General features: G+C 39.0%; 1 protein-coding gene across 1 annotated transcript in view; it reads right to left on the bottom strand.

Annotated features, from left to right (window-relative positions):
* The window catches only part of FANCC (FA complementation group C), a 181,869-nt gene that overhangs the window by 97,300 nt on the left and 63,198 nt on the right, over positions 1 to 21,371 (bottom strand). Inside the window, exon 6 of the mRNA XM_032774098.2 lies at positions 151 to 270. Coding sequence (XP_032629989.1) covers positions 151 to 270 — 120 coding nt within the window. The remainder of the gene's footprint in view (positions 1 to 150; positions 271 to 21,371) is intronic.

The following is a 21,371-nucleotide window of genomic DNA, read 5'->3' as shown; positions in this document are numbered from 1 at the left end:
TTTCTTCCTTAAAAGGCTGTAAGAGTAACCAAGGTACAAAAAGATAACAGTCATTCAGTTCATGTTTCTTATAGCAATGACGTTTTCATATACATTCTTACAGACTGGTGATTTATTATTAATAAAACCTCAATTACACAAATTACTCACATTTTTAACCAGTTTAGAATAGTAATCTGCAGACGTGTAGCCAAGAGCAGAAATAAAGGTACCAGTACCAACTTTGTTAGCTCCCCATTCAGACGAAGAAAGGAGATGGCACAGCAAACTCTTGATGAAATCAATAGCAAGGAAGAAACAGAATAAAACACGTTTTAGTGTCTGATATCATTGATGTTATACCAGATTGTGGGCCAGATCCTCAGATTGATTGTGGCTACTTTGAACCACACCACCAGTACACTTTGGTCACAAAAGTCAAGTGAGAGTTGCTGGGGTGAAGAGCATTCTAGAGTAGGGGTGATGCTGCAGTGGCTGACAGTGAAAACAAGGATTCAGATGTCACATGCTCTTGTTAGTGCTAGTTTAGCAAGAAAAGGGCCTGGCCAATATGGCCCCATACTACACGGATTCTGAGCTAGTTTTTAGGCCCCTGGATGCCATTCCAGGCTGGAGTAACTTCAAGTATCTCTCAGACAGCTCTAACACTGTGCACAAGAAAAGAACTGCACAGAGCAACATCAGAGTCAGTATGGTGGCAAAGGGAATTTTACGCTAGAGTTTCACACCACTCCCTCAATTATGTTTAAAGTATTTTGGATGTACTTGAGGATCTGGCCCTATTTTATTTTAGCTACCTCACTAGGGAGTTAATGGCAGCATTTATGGTTTAATGTTGACATTTACTTTTTGTTAATACTTTCACTACTAAATGCTTTACACCAAATTTCAAAACCATTAGAAAACATTATATAAAAAAAAATACAAATAGTTGGTATTATATTTGCTGTAAATTGAAATCAAATGAATTTTTACAAAAGCACAGAACAATGACTGCAAGAAGTGCCACTGATGATTCTGTAGGTGGCACTCTTCCTTCTGCATTAGTACCAAACCAACACCCCAGCATGTTAGTAAGGTACCATGCTGCGAGATATGCTGACTTTTTGACAAACCAAGGTATCACCCACTTGAACATCCCTCAGCACTTTTCATAAGAGCAGGGCTGTTCATCCTATCACAACTACATTACTAGTCTGCTTATCCAAAAAATTACAACATTTCAGTTGAATATAGTTTTCTGAATTTCCAGTTGTCAACTGTTATATTCTAATGGAATATACACCTTTACCTCGATATAACGCTGTCCTCGGGAGCCAAAAAAATCTCATCACGTTATAGGTGAAGTTGCATTATACTGAACTTGCTTTGATCCACCGGAGTGCGCAGCCCCTCCCACTCCAGCACTGCTTTACCATGTTATATCCGAATTTGTGTTATATTGGGTCGTGTTTTATCGAGGTAGATGTGTACTACTAGACAGTTGCCATATTCTACCTCAAAGGTTCATTTCAGGTACATGGTGAATCAGGACCTTACATGTTATAGCTACCTAAACAACATACAAATTCAACATGATTAATCATATGAAAATGTGTATGAAAGCTAGGTTATTGTGACTGAGCAAATCAGGATTAGCAGACACTGAATAAGGCGGCACTTGAAGAAGACACTTCTTCAAAATATGTATTTGGAAGGCAAATTGAGACCGAAGTCCTATGACCTCAGTGGTACCGGGAGTCTTTGACCTTCTTTATTTTTGAATGGAGAACCTCATCTAAAATTCTCAGCTAAAAAGAATGAAGCAGTTTGTTAATTACTGCTTTCAGAATTCCAATCCAAATATTTATATATGCTTTGTTGGATGTCTTTAATTAACTGGTTCACTGGTCCTGGAATTAAAAATATGCCCCGTTCAATTTACTGTATATAAGAGATAATAAACAAGTAATAGAAATGCAATAAAGTCTAAAGACAGTTATGAAATATCAAGAGATGTGCATCCCAAACTCTTGTATAATTTTGTGTTCTTTTCTATTTTACTCTGCTGAAGATTTATGGTTATGCCTGAATTCTAGTATTTTTCAAAGATGTATAACTTTCAGCAAAAAAATAGCTGTTCTACCGCCATCTAGTGGCAACTGTTCTAAAAACTGAAAATGAAAATATTGTCACAATTGTTTTTATACAGCAGTTTGACAAAAGCAATTAATATATTTTTTTAAAATTTGAAAGCAGGAAAAGTCAGCATTAAAAAAGGAACTTTCATGGTGTGCAAGCTTCCAAATATAATCAAAACAGAAACTTTAATCTATTCACCATCACATTTTCCCTCTAATTTTCCCCATAATTAAATTACTAATTACTCTGGTAATTGCTATTTGTGTTTAAATTAACTCTTAGAATACTATCAGATTTTCACATGGACGGCACCTGGAAACCTAGAGGATTCATCAGCTGCAAGGAGACAAAGGGATTGATTGCTGGTCTGAATGCAAGTTGAAAGATTCAGGGAGACGGCAAAACTGAAGACTTCCTGTCCAAGCATGGAGCCGAGGAACCAATGTGTCATTACACACGATGGGTGCTGTGTACCATTACCATCTCAGAATTTCTGCCATCATTACATACAAACTAGGAGGCCTTGTAGATGAGCTGAAGCCTTCTTAACTTTTCTGGGATTGTTTAGCAGAGAGTCAAGCACTACAATAAGGCCCTGAATCTACAAAAATCTCTTCTTGGACAGAATTTTTTCTACGTTTCTTCTAACTTTTGTTTCCTTCTCTAGACCTATTTCTATTATACATTTTTCAAGATGGGGTGAACAAAAGCGAACAGAGTATTCAAAGTGAGAGCATAAAATTGGTTTATATAGCAGTAAAGTATTTCGAGTATTGTTCTTTACCCCTTTCTTAATATAATCTAACATTATTTGCTTTGCACTTGTCATGAACCATGAACCGTCGACAATGACACTCAGGTTTTTTTCCTCAGAGTTTATAGTTAAGTTCAATCAACATGTATTACTAGTTCATATTGTTCCATCTAACATGCATTACATTGCATTTGCCATCCCTGTTCTGTAATTGGCTGTCTTTGGTAGGTTCCTGTGAAGTTCCTCAAATAGTGAATGATGGCCTTAGTATCAGGCTAAAGCATACAATGAAGAGAAAAAGCAGGGAGTCTGGGGTACATTGTAATTGGCTCTGGAAAAAGAAGATCCTAAGCGAGTATGCTTTTTCCTACTGGGCTCAGATCAGAGATGCCCCTAGTTCTTTCCACTGGAGGGACTTAACATTTGTATAGACCTTTTCATTAGTACATCTCAAAGAGCTTTACCAAGAAGATTGTATCATCATTCCTGTCTTAAAAGACTACCCCAAAATATCGCCAGATTATTGAGTGCAGTTCTACTCCATCTTTGGGGGGAGAAGGGGGAAGCATTACATTAAACCACCTATTTTTTGTTATTCCTTTGAAAAGTCATTAAGACATGTCTCAATCTACTATACAGGCTCTGATAAATGAAGGGGGGGTAGCTAAGGTGTACTGGCAAGTGGTGGTAGATGATCCACCCAAGGAATGGTCAGCCCTCATCACCCATGTAGGGTTGAATGTGTTTAATGTGCTCTCTTTCGGACTGCGAAATGCACCTGCCACCTTCCAAAGACTGGTAGATAACCTTCTGGCTGGATTTGGGGAATTTGCAGTCACCTACCTTGATGATGTGGCTATATTCTCAGATTCATGGGCAGAACACCTGGAACACCTCCAAGCTGTTTTCTAGCGCATAAAGGAGGCAGGATTAACCATTAAGGCCAAAAAGTGTCAAATAGGCCTAAACAGGGTAACGTACCTTGGACATCAGATGGGTCAAGGAACTATCAACCCCCTACAGTCTAAGGTAAATGCTATCCAAAATTGGCCTGTCCCTAAGTCTAAGAAGCAGGTCCAATCTTTCTTGGGCTTGGGCGGCTATTACTGATTATTTGTACCACACTACAGCCAAATTGCCACCCCACTGACAGACCTAACCAGGAAAAAACGCAGTTCAGTGGACTGAGAAGTGTCAGAAAGCCTTTAACCAATTTAAGGCTGCCTTTACGTCTGACCCTGTGCTATGCCCATACATTTGGGGATTGTATTTTCACCTGCAGATTGACCATACTGCACTGAAGTGGCTTCACTTAGTCAAAGAAATTAACAAAAAACTTCTTTGGTGGAGTTTAGCTCTTCAGGACTTTGATTTTGAAATACATCACATTTCAAGAGCCTCTAACAAAGTGGCTGATGCACTCTCCTGGGAAGCTTTCCCAAAATCAGCCAGGTAAAACTGTCCCTGCGTTCTAAGTCATTGTCGTCCTTGAAATGTAAAAAGTACTGTTTAGTTCTTCATGTAATTATTAGTAACATTAAAGATGCATGTATCTTATTAACTCTGTTTCCTAAACCTCCAAGAAGAAATCCCAGCTGGTGTGGACCCAACCTGAACCAGGCTGGGCAGCACCGTCTGTGATGTGGGGGCGGGGGGAGGGAGCACGTGTGATAAATGAAGAGGAGAGAGGTGTAGTTGCCTTTTATGGACACACAGCCAGCCAGTTAGCTATAAAGTCCCTCTTGGTGACTGCTTGCTTTACTTGTAAAGGGTTTAAAAAGTCCCCTGGGTAAAGAAAAGGGAGTGGGCACCTGATTGAAAGAGCCAATGGGAAGACTAGAATTTTTAAAAACTAGGAAAAAAGCTTTCCCTTTGTGTTCTGTGTTGTTCTCAGGAGAGAGGGGAACAGAGCAAAGTCAGGGCTATGAGTGTGCTGTAAAAAGCTTTTTACCGGGTATGGAAATCATCAGATTATACCTGGAACTACCCAAATATGTAAGTAGATTAGGAAAGGTCTAGAAAGATGTGATTAGGGTTATTTCTTTTATTTTCTGTAAGGCTTGTGGACTCCTCTGCGCTAACCCCAGATGCTTTCGTTTGCTTGTAATCTTTAATCTGAACCCCCCAAGAAAGTTATTTTGGATGCTTAATTTTTGGAATTGCTCTTTTAAAATCTAGCAAAAGCCTAGTTCCAGATATATTTTCTCTCTTTTTGTTTTTAATACCTTTTTTAAGAACAGGATTGGATTTTTGGTGTCCTAAGAGGTTTGTGCATGTTGTTAAATTAGCTGGTGGCAGCAGCTAATATCCTTTGTTTTCTTTCTCAGCTCTTCCCTGGAGTGGGGTGTGTGTGAAAGGGCTTGAGGGTACCCCACAGGAAGGAATTCCCAAGTGTGCCTCCCTGAGATCCAAAAAAGGGTTTGCATTTGGGTGGTGGCAGCGTTTACCAAGTCAAGGTCAGAGAAAAGCTGTAACCTTGGGAGTTTAATACAAGCCTGGAGTGACCAGTATTAATTTTTAAAATCTTTGCAGGCCCCCACCCTCTGCATTCGGAGTGACAGAGTAGGGAATCAGCCTTGACACAGGAATTCATGGGTTACACCATATTTCCTAAAAACCAAATTCCTCCCTAGGATGCATGCTTCTACAGAAGCCTGGAACCCACATGCCAGGGCACAATTTGGTCCTTAGTTCAGACAGGCTGTTCATTATTGTGCAGACAGCAATTCATCTATTAGCTTCTACAGGTTTCAGCAATGAAGGAGAAGTGTTCATTCAATCTTTTAGCATTACATGCAAATATACCATACTTCAGTACCTATGTATCCATCCAGTTTTTATGCTGCTTTTTCCCCCCCTTTGTTACAGTAAATATTATCCTGCTTAAGTCCAGTAAAATGAGTTGAATTCAAGGTGTAATTCCTCCTAAGCCAAATATGACCATAAAAAAAAAAATCATTTATTTTTTCATTATATGGCCAGGTAGTAAGCTCCAGTAAGCATTTGAAACCAGTAACTCTGTACTTATGTAGAACCTGCACTGGGTCTTATAAAATAGCATCAAAGTAACTTTGGGAGGGAAATTAAGAAACTAGAATAAATACTGGTTTCTTTCTGTAAAATCCTCAGCACAATGACTTTAAAAATGCTTACGGTCCCTAAAGTCTCTATGTCCGAGACCAAAGCAGGTTCAAGTAAGTTTTTGATCGAGTGAGGAAAATCAAAACGTGACAGATAGAAAATTCAAAACCAAGTGGCCGTTTATTGATGGGGAATGAGTTGCAACTTGGGCTGGAGAGGAGCACTTTTACCAACTAACAATACTATCAGAACAAGAATATACACACAACTTGAAACAATCTATTTACAACCAACAGGAAACCAAATGATCTGTGATTAACTGCTCACCAGAAATTAAAGCAGATACACCAAACTGAGTAAAACTATATACATTAACCAAATATTGTAAAGTACAACAATTAACCACAATAGCAATCAATACAACAATTTAACTTTCATATACTATATACATAACTTGCACCAAATAACAACAATATATACAGTTCTGTACCAAATAAGAGAGGGGAAAAAGAGAAGAGGCTAAGCAAACAGAATATTTACAGAAATTAGAATACAAATACCACACTCCAGGCGCAGCTGACCAGCAGTACAGACACCAAGGGCATGATGACTTGACGGGACACGTCACGACACGAGCAGGCAAGATACGCAGGAGACCCTTCTGGCTGAAAGGGTGATCAGGCCTTCCAGCTAACATTCGGATACTCCTGCAGATCTTGGCGCGAGACATTGTTTTATTCGAAAGCTCTCTTACTCGTGTCAGCATCTGATTGGTCCCTAGCTCCTTCACCAACCAGGTTCCGAGCTGGTGCCCTCTACACAATGGGAGCTGCACCCGGCACACTACTTTTGCACACAGCCCTATGCTTCTGCACACAGCACCAACTTGACCTTTTGACTGACAGAAGGTTCAAGAACAGGCACACTACCCTTATGCACACGGCACGCTGGTATTTTTGCACAAAGCGCTAGCCTGACCCAGGCAGGAAGAGCAGAAGAATGCACACGGCACTATAATACTGCACACCGCACTATCCTGACCCTTAGGTGACCAGGGAAAAAGAGTGGGAAAATGCACCCGGCACTATAATGTTGCACACGGTACCAATGTGACCTTTGGACCAACAACTGGCCATACAGACACCATGTTTGAGCATAGGCTTTAGGGCTGCGACAAAAGCAACCTTTAAACTTAATTGGGATAGCACATTTTAGAAAGCAGGTGGGAGAGAGCCTTTGAGATTAGTTTAACAAATGTGTAGCCAACTAGGATTTTATGGTTGTCACTATTCTGCTTATTGTAGCAACCATGAATGTCACAGTGACAGCAGGTTTAGAGATGGTCAGAAGAAACATTCATATGAAACAATTTAGTCAGAAAACAATGTTTCATCAAACCCAACATTTCTCACAAAAGGCTTTCAGAATCTGTGGCAGATTGCTGTGGGGCTGGAATCTCCAGGTTTCCAGGGTCCATGCCTCTGGGACAATCCTGTCACATGGACTCAGTTCCACATTAGAACAATACCAATTTTTTAAAAAATACTCACAAACTGGAAAACCCAACTTTTGGCCAGCTCTAAGTAGGTGCCTTTGTTTTTGGAGATGAAGTTTTAAAAATATCATTCATGGAGGTTAGCTGACAATTAAGGAGCACATGTGTTACGAGTGGCATATCATTGTCGGATTTGCACTTGTGTAGCCCCAGACACTCAAAGGCCAGCATCATCACATTTGGGGAAGTACTGAGTAGTGTATATATATACCATTTGCATCCTCTGGTTTGAATCAGACCTCTTCAATTGCATTAAGTAAAACTAGGCGAAATAGGTGACAATTTTTTATGGATGTCTATGTAAAAAAAATTGATTTTTTATGCATGATTTCCCGCTCCTGAAATTTTGGCAACCACAAAATTTTGTGTTAGCTGAACTGTACACAGAGGGAAGCACTGGAAAACTAAAAAAAAAACAAAACACACACTCCCATAAAATCTCGCAAAATCTTGCCATTTTCAGACAAAAATTCACATTTCTGAATTTTGAAAAAAGAGAGAAAGGAAGAGGAAATAATTATAGTCCCCCCAAAGGACAGGTGGTCTAGTTGTTTAAGAGTAAGGCTAAAACATAGGAGATCTAAAATGCTATTCTTACCCTTCCCTTAATAATAATTTTCAATTATATAATAATTGCAAATATTATTTAGTGAAGGTCAATACATTACCTACCCCACATTTTATAAAAAGGAAGACAGACTCAGTTTAAGTAATATGCCCAAATTTTATCAGTAGCAAAGAGTGGCTGCTTTCCTGACAGTCCCTGCTAGCCTCAGATTGCTCTGCAGGTGGTCTTTTTTGCCTCAGTTTCTCCTTTCAAGGGGCTTCTTAAATAAATTAAACTTTCATGACTCCAGTGTCAACAGCCCTCCTTCAGATCTGATTTTATTCAAATGAAGTTCACAAATAAAACACAAAAGTCTTCCACCTCAGCCTTAACCTAGGAATAGCCCCTTCTCCCTGAGAGCTGTTTTTTTTTTCTTGCTGAGCACCTATAGAAGACACTAGGCCTGGCCTTCTCCCCAGCCACAGCTACTAGGCTTTTCAGCTGGAGTCTCCCATTCTCAGGGCCACTGCAGGAGACTCTCCCTTCCTGCAGCTTCTTCTCTCTTTCTTTCCCTGAGCATTCCCCTAATCAACCCGCCGCACAACTTCCTTCTTTCTTTATGGAGGAATGAGGTGATCCCTGTTGAGGTGTGTCTCCTAAGTAATCAGGGTTGGCTGGCCCCAGGTATCTAGCCCTTAAGAGGCATGGCATCATGTTACATTCAGCAAGGCAGTGTCAGAAGTAGAGCTAGATCCCAGGCCATTTCCTTATTAATCGTACAAATTTACTTAGAAGGGAAATTAAATGCACAATTTTCTGATGTATTTAAATTAATTTACAACCGTTCTTTTTCCCTTTCAACATGTTAATCCAAAAGAAATTACTAGATACTTTGCTGCTGTTTTTCCTTTAAAAAAAATCTTGCTTGCAGGTTTAAAAAAGTTTTATATGTCCCATGCCATCTAAACGAAATGATCAACAATAAAATGCAAACTGATCTGGTATTCTTAGAATTTTTGTTTTTTTTAAACCACGAAATAAACATTCAGAAGTCTCAAGAACTGCAGTGGTTAAGTCTGTAAATGAGACAGAAGCCTGCTCATTCATGGAATGTCTCAACACACAGTTTATGTAGCCTATTCTGTTAAGTAGGATGCTGACATAACACAATTCACAGAATTTCCACACTCTGATCCAATCATAACAAAATCTCCAATATTGAGTTTTGTTTACGAGGCCTCTTGCTTGCTCGCTCATAAGTTCCAGGAAAAAATATAAAACTGGTTTTCCACAAACCAAAACTGAAAGGGAGAAGAAAATAAGGTTGAATTGGCAACAATGTACACATTTAAACATAATGGAGTCTTTCAGAATACATTTTTGCTTTGTACCATTTTGTTTTTCCTAGCATTTGATCAGATCCCAGTGTTTAAATTACCTATGTAGAATTGTATCAATATATACCCATGTTGAGAGTTGAGTTCTCAATACACAGATTCGATGCCCTGAAGGGACCACTGTGATCATCTAGTCTGACCTCCTGTATAACACAGGTCACAGAACTTCCCAAAAATATATGTGTTTACTTTGAATGTATGTGTTTTAAACTGTCTGTAAGGAATTTCTTTAACTGCCTGCTATCACAGAAACACATAACTGAGCTACAATTTCTGCTTCAAAACTTTGAGCAAATTATGTTTTAAACAAAGTGAAATTTACAGATTTAATATTTTAGATACACAATATTTTGTACTATGTGCACTTGTACTTCACTGATTGACCAAAGAACATGAAATGTAAATCTTAACATTTCAAACTGAACTCCAGTTTCACCTTGACTCAATCCTTTGCAGTATCAACCCATTGATCAGTGGTTCTCAAAATTTTGTATTGGTGACCTCTCTCACATAGAAAGCCTCTGACTGCGATCCCCCCATATAAATTAAAAACACTTTTTAATATATTTAACACCATTATAAATGCTAGAGGCAAAGTGGGGTTTGGAGTGAAGGCTGACAAATCACGACCCCCCATGTAATAACTTCGCGACCCCCCCCAAGGGGTCTCAACCCTCAGTTTGAGAACCCCCACCATAGACCCTGGTCCAACAAATCATTGATGCATGTGCTTAAATTTAAGCATGTGAGTAGTTCTAGTAAAGCGGGTCAGCAGCACATGATTCAGTGATTTGCTTGATCAGTGTAATAGGGCCCTGGCATTAGTGGGTAGTGTTCTTCCTAGAAATGTTCTCACAAGAAATGTTTTTGTTTCATCACCTTTTCTGTATGCACATTCTTCACATTAACAGGATGGTGTGTATTATCTAAAATTCCATATCCAGTGCATCAAATAAAATTGCTGGCCCCAAATACGCACTGCAGATTTATTAAAGTTTCCTGCTTTTCTTCTCATTTACTTGGAACGGCAACCTGAAACCCGCCCATGTCCAAATTTCCATTGATAGGCATGTAAGGCAAGTTGATTGTAAATAAATTATTCTGCTAAAAAGAGTCCTACACAAATCAGACACTTGGCTTTCAAGAATGTGAGCAACTCAGAGGTCCATTCTCTAAAATACAGAATATGGATAAATACAGAATTGCTAAAATGGATTAGGATAATTTTGTGATCAGAGTAATTCCAGGAACTATATTAATTATTTCACTAAATTAATTTAGATATATCAACCTGTGGCATTTGTTTTACTAATAATATGTGGAAAGTTGTATACAAACCTCAGCTACTCACTAACAGAAAAACTGACTCAATTGGTTGTTTTTATGTATTTCCACCAAGCACAAAGAGCTTGGTCCTGCAAAGTGTTGAACACTTTGGCATTTCATCACATGCTTAATTTTAGGCATATAAATGGGCTTATCCTTAGCCAATGTTTACTATGGAAGTACTCACATGCTTAAAATTAAGTATGTGCTTAAGTGCTTTGCTAAACTGGGCCCAAAGTGCATATTAAACCCCACAGACCTTAGTTTTGCTTCAGGCAATCATAATAGATTCTTTAAAAACAGTGATAATGGTTACTTTAGAAATTAATGCACAATTATGGACTAAATTTATATTCCTGATATGTACAACTTATTAAAAAAAGATTAGATTTGCATTTTGCCTCTTTTTCTTAAATGGAAGCAAAATATTTAATATTTTTTAATCCAAAATTAACTTTCAAATGATATAGAGTAAAAAGGGAAAAAATGAGGGGAAAAGCTCATTGTTATTCTTTGACCAATTCCAGCTCAGTTAACTTCTGTGAAACTAGTATAGGAAAAACATGCTGTATTACTACTGTGGCTAAGACCACACAACTTTTCAATGGATAAGTTCCAAAGCCTGAAGTTCCATCTGCAAGTCACTAACAAAACCCTTGGAAATGGTAAGAAATAAACTATAGAATTGTAGGGCTGGCAAGCCTTGAAGTCTACACTTGGCCTCAAACAGGAAAAGCAGTTTCAAGTCTTTTCTTCCACTCCATCTTTAAAAAACACCCACCAAGAAAATCTTGTGTAACTCTTTGTGTTAAAAAGGTGAGACTTCTGTTAGTGAAATAAAAAGACATTTACACTAACCTACAAAAGGAAATGTAATAGCTTTAGCAGAATCAACAATAAAACTCTTTAGTTTTTCACTTAACTAACCTGAAGATTTAGAATGTCCTTTTTTCCCAAGTTTTAAAAACAAAGATACAAGGTGACCACTACCTATAGAACAAATCTTTTAATTCATTAAAAATGATAGGAAAAAACAGGATGGAAACTTCCGAATTTAGACAGACCAAACAAATCAGGGATCACTAGATTTCTAACTTCAGAGCTATGAATTCAATTATTTCTTGAAAATGACAAATAGTGGTTCCTTCAAATGACATTTAGCATAGGACTATCCCTTTGTGCTACTGACAGGCAGACTGTTCCTAAACAGTTACAATCCTTACAGAACATCAAATGATCAGTTTGGCATTCAGCTGAAGTATTTTTAATTGCACTTTCTCTGTTGTTTCCCTTTTAAACAGGAACATTCTAATTACATTAATACTAAATGCACACAGTGCAAGAGAGTACTGTGTCCAGAGCCAAGACACAACACTGCACAAGACATTTAGTCAAAACATTTTTTCTTCAGAACTATGTTTCACTAGCCTTATTCAGATTTACAGTTCAGTGTTTTAAAAGTGACGGTTATAAGATACAACACAGAACTGATTCATTTATCTTTGGATTGCATGAGTATCAAATTGCTAGGAAAGTTGAAAAGGAAAAATATTCATGGAACTATTTAGTAAAAAGCACAAAACTCATATGAAGCAATGGCTCAGTGACTACAGGCGCACAAAATGTATTCAGTTAAACAAAAATACCTAAAACCAACAGTATTTCTTTACATGCAGACCACTTTTTCCCTGTCTGTCAGTAACAAATCATTATTCTTTATTAGAGCCACCTGGCACAACTAAACTGCTTTGAGAAATATCAGCTGCTAGCAAATTGTGACACTTGCTGTTCAAGCTCAAGTGGTCTCCCAGGAAAGTAGAATCCTTAGTTTTAGATTTGAACCTGAAGATACTTACCCGCTGTTTATTTTGATCCATAACACAAGGAAGCATTTATATTAAGTATTATTCTAGCATGGTTACCTATCTGAAAAAGAACACGGAGCTCCATGTCTTTCAAATAAGTTCATAATTATATCTAATAAAATCCATTTACAATACATATTTTTAAAGTTACAGAATACAAATTAGAACATATTCCTATTGTAAATAATAAGATCTCCTAGTAACATTATAATTCTCAGCTGTATGGAGAGAGCTAGGGAGCAGCCTGAGAACCTGATTCATAACAGCAATATAGAGGGCCAGGCAACAACTTGATGGGACTGAGACTTCCTCTGTTAGAATTGGGGAACCCATCTCATAATAAGGACGCTTTACCCAGAGTAATCCTTTTAAAAAAAAATCTACTAAACTTATGGTCTGAGTGATATTTTGTGGCAATGAGCTCCAAAAGTTAATTACATGTTATGTAGAAAAAACCTCATATCCCCTCTTGTAAGTTCAGTTTCCTTGCCAAACTAAACCAGACACAATCCTTTCAATCTTGCCTCATATGCAAGTCTCTTCATGCCTTCAATGATTTTCTTAGCCATTTTTAAAGACTACATATTTTGGTTAACAGCTCTGCCACTTCACTCTTAAATTCCATCAAAACTCTTGACAACATCTCTGTCCAGGTCACAGTTGCTCTTTAATTTATCAATCTGTTCCAGAATCTCTTCTTTCATTATTTCAATCTGTCCCCAGTCAACAGCAGAGAGACTATATCTATGAAAATATATAGACCCCATTTTTTAATCTACAAGATGCTGGAGCCTATAGAACTTTATCGTATAGGTAAAATAGACCATACAAAATATGAGCCAGTTATGTGCTAATTCAAACTTCTTTACTTTGATACTAATATACAGCTCTTATTTAACAACAACAAATCTACAAACGAAAAATGACACCCAAACACAGAAAAAGGGTGAAAAAAACCATATGTCTTCGATTACCTAACACGGCCCAACCATGCCTGCCTGTGCACCATAGCACAGAAAGTCCTCTAACACAGCATTCTACATTAAACATCCTGTATAGTTCTTTATGAGTATACTGTAATACGTTGTACACCAAAGAGTGCACAAAACAGTTCAAAAGACCAAAGAGGATCGGAGAGTATGGGGTTGAGAGTGGGGTTGATTGTTTTTTTAACATTACATTATTTTGATTCGGAGCTTGGCAAACAGCATCTCAAAAAAGAACCAAAATTATGCATTTTTATAACAAAAAAGTAAATTAAGAGATATTTTACTATTTAAACAACTACCACCCATGCACACAAACAGGCAGCCCACATTTCAGCCACTTGCAATTTTAAAGGGTTGAATTACTAAACTCCAAAAATTTAAGGTTTATATTTATTCAACCTTTCCTTCAACAGTATTAGTGTCCTTGCTATAACTACTAATTATACAGATGGTTTCACACAGCGGTTCTCAAACTGTGGGTCATGACCCCATTTTAATGGGGTCACCAAAGCTGGGGTTAGACTGGCTGAGGCCCAGGGCCAAAGTCCAAGCCCAAGCCCCACCACCCTGGGCAGTGGGGCTCAGGCTTCGGCTTCAGCTCTAGGTGACAGGGCTCAGGTTACAAGCCCTTCACCCAGGGCTGAAGCCCTTAGGCTTCGGCTTTAGCCCCCCTGTCTGGGGCAGTGGGGCTCGGGGTTCAGCTTTGCCGCCCCCACACACCCAGGGCTGTGGTGGGACTTGGGCAGGCTCAGGCTTCAGTCCCCACTTCTGACGTTGTGTAGTAATCTTTGTTGTCAGAAGGAGGTCGCAGTGCAATGCAGTTTGAAAACCCCTCGTTTCATATGCTCTTACTTGTTCTTTTCTGTTCTATTTTAACAATACATTTTGGTGACATACTCTAGTGCTGATGGATTTTTCTGCTGTGCGTGCTAGATATGAGCTAAATAGAGTCTTGTGATCACAATTACATATACAAATATTTACATTTCAAAAGAAAATTATATAGGAAAGTAATCCCAGCTCCCACTGTGAATTCCAGTATTAATACAAATCATATACAAACCTAAAACTTAAACCATATACTATTTAATAACAGTTTTCCCAAAGATTTAAGTGTAGCAATATGAGGCAGGTAGAAAATTAAACTGTAGTGGAAAAAACCCTTCATAGTATAATATACAGTGTCTCTGTTGAAATACATACCTCAGTCAGGCTAAAATGTCTATATTCATAAATTTCATGTTTGCAAAGTTCAAATATGATCAGAAAAATGTCAGCTCTTGTTTCGTAGTTTTCCTTTTTAATGGATTTAGCACTCCTAAAATGAACAATATTGACAGCCCTAGATAACAAAGTCTTTTATGCATGGAACGGGCACATCACAGATAGCAGCATGTTCCTTATACTGCCTTGTATAAATGCTTCCAGCCTGAGCGACCACCTCTAGGGATTAGAGTATAGGTCAATCTCCCGCCTATTTAATTTTTTTTTGGCCTCTTTACAGAGACTCCCAACCACGTTTCCAATTAGTATCAATTGTGACAAATGTTTAATGATGTGGATGCTCATCCACCAGGAATTGGTTACTGAGACCACCAACTTGTTTCACATATACCACTAAAGAGTCTCCATATGTTAATAACTTAAACATACTATCAATTTAGTACTAAATCATGCTATATCTACACTAAAGTCCATACAGTGTCACAGCTGTACCACTGCAGCTGTGCCACTGTAAGGTCTCCTTTCTAGTCGCTCTGTACCAACAGGAGACAGCTCTCTGATCAGCACAATTAAACTATTCCCAATGAGCTGTGTTAGCTATGTTGCTGTGCTGTACACACCGGCACTTCTGTTGGTGAAACTTATGTCGCTCAGGGGTGTGTTTTTTCACATCTCTGATCAAAACAAAGTTTTATTGACAAAAGAGCTAGTGTAGACATAGCCTCAGTTTCCAAAGAATAAGGTACATGTCACTGCCTCTGAAGCAGCAAGGGAGGGTTCCTTCCCTGTTTCCCCTTGTCTGGGGAGAGAGTAAACTGCATCAGGTCTACACTTACTGCAGTATACAACCCTGAACATACTGGTGATGCTACCGCACTGGGCAAGTTGGAGGGTATGGAGTCAAAGCTCAACACCCTCTCACTCACCTATCTAGGAGGGACATAGCAACTGTATAGGGCCAGTCTCCCCCTACTATGTTGCTACCTGTGATGTGAGCCAATGGCACAAGGGAGTAAGAGACAGCTTTATAGCCATTACTCTCTCAGGATTACTTTACCACCTTAAAAAATCCGACCTTTAGGCTGGATTTTAACCAGGGATTTCAAAGTTGAAGGGCTTTGTATCACACTAAGAATCAACTAAGCCATCAAATCGCCATTAGTGATGTCTGATATTAAATATGTGTGCATATCTCTTAAGTCTTTTGTTTTCTGTTTTGATCAAGATTTGAAGATAGTGTCTCACTTTTAGCCATCAAATATCCAATCAAAAAGTAAAGACATTTTTTTCAAGACAACTTATATATTATATTACCTTTTCTCCTGTCATTATAAAATTACAGGACTGGAAGGGATCTTGAGATGTCACCTAATCCACTCATGGCAGGACTAAATATTATCTAGACCATTCCTGACAGGGGTTTGTCTAATGCGCTCTTTAAAATCTCCAATGATGGAGATTCCACAACCTCCTTAGGCAATTTATTCCAGTGCTTAACCACCCTAACAGTTAGGAAGTTTTTCCTAATGTCCAACCTACACTTCCATTGCTTCAATTTAAGTCCATTGCTTTTTGTCCTATCCTCAGAGGTTAAGAAAACTAATTTTTCTCCCTCCTCCTTTTAACAACCTTTTATGTACTTGAAAACTTATCATGTCCCCTCTCAGTTTTCTCTTTTCCAGATTAAACAAACCCAATTTGTTCCTTCTTCCCTCATAGATCATGTTTTCTAGAACTTAATCATTTTTGTTGCTCTTCTCTGGACTCTCTCCAGTGTGTCCACATCTCTCCTGAAATGTGGCGCCCAGAACTGGACACAGTACTCCATTTGAGGCCTAATCAGCGCAGAGTGGAGCGGAAGAATTACTTCTTGTGTCTTGCTTACAACACTCCTGCTAATATATCTCAGAATGATGTTTGTTTTTTTTGCAACAGCATTACACTGTTGACTCATATTGAGCTTGTGGTCCACTATGAACCCCATATCCCTTTCCGCAATACTCCTTCCCAGTCCGTCGTTTCCCATTTTGTATGTGTGCAACTGATTGTTCCTTTCTAAATGGAGTACTTTGCATTTGTTCTTATTGAATTTCATCCTATTTACTTCAGACCATTTCTCCAGTTTGTCCAGATCATTTTGAATTTTAATCCTATCCTCCAAAGCACTTGCAACACCTCCCATCTTTGTATCGTCCACAAACAATCGTCCACTTATAAGTCTCTCTAGGCCATTATCTAAATCACTGATGAAGATATTGAATAGAACCGGACCCACACATTATGTCCTTCCAGCATGACTGTGAACCACTACTCTCTGGGAATGGTTTTCCAACCAGTTTTGCACCCACCTTATAGTAGCTCGATCTAGGTTGCATCTCCCTAGTTTGTTTACAAGGTCATGCGAGACAGTATCAAAAGCTCTACTTCAGTCAAGATATATCATGTCTACCGCTTCCCCCCATTCACAAGGCTTGTTACTCAAAGAAAGCTATCAGGTTGGTTTGATACAATTTGTTCTTGACAAATACATGCTGCCTCTTACTTGTTACCTTATTATCTTCTGGATGGATTGCTTAAGAGGGATTGTATTTTAGCTTCTTGATAACCAGTAAGGTATTACAGAAGCTATTTTGTTACTCGCTTGGTGAATGTAATTATTAGAATAAACCAACAGTTTTGGGGATCGTCTGCCCTATTCTTTGCAGTTTCCCCTGAACATTCTCAGTGCGGTCCCTTCAGCAACCATGGTCTCACTTTGCTAACGATTAAGAGTGGTAGTAAAACTTTTTAGAGAAAGAGTAGAACTATGCAAATCAAAGAAAACAAACTGGGAAAAAATAAGGAAAAAAGATAATGAATTGAAAATAAAAAGATTCAAGATTAAATTACACTTACTACAATTTACTACCAGATGCTGGTTCCTACTGACAAAAAACAACCCAACAACATATTAACAGTTTTTAAACCATATGCATCTTTTTAAAGGAAAGAGCATATATTCTGAAAAATCTGTAAAGTATACTATGCGTCCGATGAAGTGGACTGTAGCCCACGAAAGCTTATGCTCAAATAAATGTGTTAGTCTCTAAGGTGCCACAAGTATTCCTTTTCTTTTTGCGGATACTGACTAACATGGCTGCTGCTCTGAAAACTATATGCTTTGTTTACTACAGAGAACTAGTTTTGTAAAAGAGAGCACAAAAGCATGTCTTGTGTGGTTATGATTGACAAAAGCAAGCAGCCCAAATAAAGAAAGGGGAAAAAAGCAACCCAGAAGAAAAGCTTTACTTTCTCAAAATAAAATCCTGAAAAGCCTGTGGAATGCTGTTTACTTCAATTCTGTTTTACAATCACTGTTGCATGGGGAATGCATTGACTGAAACATCTCCAGACTGTGACCACCCACATTATGGGAAGCACTATGATTAAAGAAATTTCTGTATTCTAGTATCTGCCAGTGCAGTCTGGTCATGCTGTAATTATTATATTTGCAGTTCTCTTATAATCTGTTGCATGTGTTGTGGCAAGTTCTCCTACATCGTCCAACAAGAAAAACCACTGAACATGAATAGCAAGTTATTTTTAATGTGCACAAATGGCTAGAAAAGTGGATATTTTAAATATTGCTCTTTCAAACTCAAGAAAATGTTTTTGAAATACAGAATAGCCAACACCAAAATGAAAATAGATCTACCATCCAAACATTTGCTTTAACCCTCTTATCATAACGAACAGCCTAGTTTAACACTCTTTACTCCCTCCCTTTCATATAATGAGTTCAGCCATTGCCTTAGGTCTTTAAATTCCTGAAACTACATGAATTATGAATTAAACATTTACCTAGAGAACACTAAAAGACTACATCTGTCACTTTGTTAAGTGATAACACACACTGAACATTAGATGATCCCAAAGATCTGAACATGTCGTCTTCCTTTTTTCCTTAAGAATTTTAAATATTGTAACAGTAATAATAACTTAAAAAAAATAAAAATATTTACTCTGAGCACAAAAATAAAATATAAGTTTTTTTTTACTAAAAACTTAACTTCAGACCTAGATCTTTGCCTGAAGCAATAAAGCCAGTCAATACAATGACATAGTCTGGTGCTTTAACACAATCCATGAGGCAGTACAATGCCAGTTAGTAGCAGAACACACAACTACATACATATATCAGATGTGGGAGTGACTAAAGAGATGGCACTCTTAATCTGTGCAATAATTAGGCAATCAGTGCCTCTTCTGCAATTTTGCCAAAAGCTGGCTGCATAAATGATGATGCTTTTAAAAAAGGCATATTATCTCTGCGAACTGCAGAGATGACGTGGTATATCCCACGGAGTGTGTGAAACTGCCTGAAGAAAGAGAAGATGAGATGAAGTGCAGGCTAAAAATCAAGAAATGGGTGAAAGCCCACTTACCTCCACCCGCACCAGCCCACTTCCTGAGGAAATGTTTTTGACTTTCTTTATTATACACATGGGTTGGAATCCAGGGAAACCCTAACATGGTTGCTTCAACCTCCTGTCACCAAAAAGAAACTAAAGTGGAAGAAAAACTACACAAAAATGAATAGCAAAAATATAAACTAAACAACAAAGACAGACACACATATTTCAATTGCCACCAGTCTTTAATCTGGCAGAGAAATACCATCATATACTGCACCGTTTCACAGTGATCATAGTGCCTGAAGATTATTTGCATAGGTTAAAGGAGAAATGATGACTCCTCTTTTCCATCCATACCAAAAAAGCCATAAAATCCCTAAAACCACAAAACTGAGTCTCAGAAAGTGATTAACAAACTTTGAACTACATGGGCCTCCAGGAGACTTAACATTTTCCATTTCTCTCCTGGAAGCATGCCCCCTAGAACACATGCCTCCCTCTTCAACTGTTGCTGAGGGAAGAAAAAAGAGGGAATGATTCTCCCCTATATCTCCCCTACACACACCCCCAATGCACATCCCCTTCTTATTATGTTGTATTTTACCTGCAGCAAAATGCTACTAAGATAAAAAATGATGTAGAGCATATTCTAGGTATAAATTAAATCCACAATTATTATGAATCAGTTTACTTTGTAGTCAAAATTTTACTTAATGAATTTTACCCCCTTAAAAGGAGGAAACAAAAGTAAAAGACGGTTACTCACCTTTGTAACTGGTTGTTCTTCGAGATGTGTTGCTCAGATCCATTCCAGTTAGGTGTGCGCGTGCTGCGTGCACATTCATCAGAAGACTTTTTACCCTAGCAACACTTGATGGGTCAGCTGGGCGCCCCCTGGAGAGGCGCCGCTATGGCACTGGATATATACCCCAGCCGACCCAGCCACCCTTCAGTTCCTTCTTGCCAGCTACTCCGACAGTGGGGAAGGAGGGCGGGTTTTGGAATGGATATGAGCAACGCATCTCGAAGAACAACAGTTACAAAGGTGAGTAACCATCTTTTCTTCTTCGAGTGATTGCTCATATCCATTCCAGTTAGGTGATTCCCAAGCCTTACCTAGGTGGAGGGGTTGGAGTGAGATGTGGCAGAGTGCAAAACCACTCAGCCAAAGGCTGCATCATCTCTAGACTGTTGGACCAGAGCATAGTGTGAAGCAAAGGTATGGACCGAGGACAGGTAGCTGCGTGACATATCTCCTTGATTGGTACATGGGCCAGGAAGATGGCTGATGAAGCCTGAGCTCTGGTAGAATGTGCAGTGAGATGGCCCAAGGGAACATGAGCCAGGTCATAGCATGTGCGTATGCACGCTGTCACCCAAGAGGAGATCCTCTGGAAGGAGACAGGTAGGCCTTTCATCCAGTCAGCCACTGCCATGAAGAGTTGGGGGGATTTTCGGAAGGGCTTCGTCCGATCGATATAAAAAGCGAGCGCCCTATGGACATCTAAGAAGTGTAACTGCTGTTCCCGTCGAGATGAGTGAGGCTTCAGGAAGAAGACCGGAAGGAAGATGTCCTGATTGGTATGGAAGGCCGACATCACCTTAGGGAGAAACGCCGGATGTGGTTGCAACTGTACCTTGTCCTTGTGAAAGACAGTATACGGTGGGTCCACCGTAAGCGCTCGAAGTTTGGAGACCCGTCTGGCCGATGGAATGGCTACTAGAAAAACTGTCTTCCAGGACAGGTATAGCAGTGAGCAAGTTGCCAACGGCTCGAATGGTAGAAGCATAAGCCTGTTTAGGACTAGGTTGAGGTCCCAGGTAGGGGCAGGGCAGCATACTTGGGGGTAGAGGCGCTCCAGGCCCTTGAGAAATCTAGTAACTAAAGGGTGGGAAAACACGGAGTGGCCACTGTCTCCAGGATGGAATGTGGAGATGGCCGCCAAGTGCACCCTCAAAGAAGATATCGCCAGGACCTGCTGCTCAAGGGACCAGAGGTAGTCCAAGATAATGGGGATCAAGACCTCAGAGGGAGTAGCAGTTTGCATTTCACACCAGCAGGAGAAACGCTTCCACTTGGCCAGATATGTTGACCGAGTGGAAGGCTTTCCGCTACTC

The sequence above is a fragment of the Chelonoidis abingdonii genome, chromosome 6, assembly GCF_003597395.2.
Source record: "Chelonoidis abingdonii isolate Lonesome George chromosome 6, CheloAbing_2.0, whole genome shotgun sequence".
NCBI classification, from domain to species: domain Eukaryota; kingdom Metazoa; phylum Chordata; order Testudines; family Testudinidae; genus Chelonoidis; species Chelonoidis abingdonii.
The sequence above is the reverse complement of the archived record's forward strand: the minus strand, read 5'-3'. Positions and strand labels throughout refer to the sequence as shown.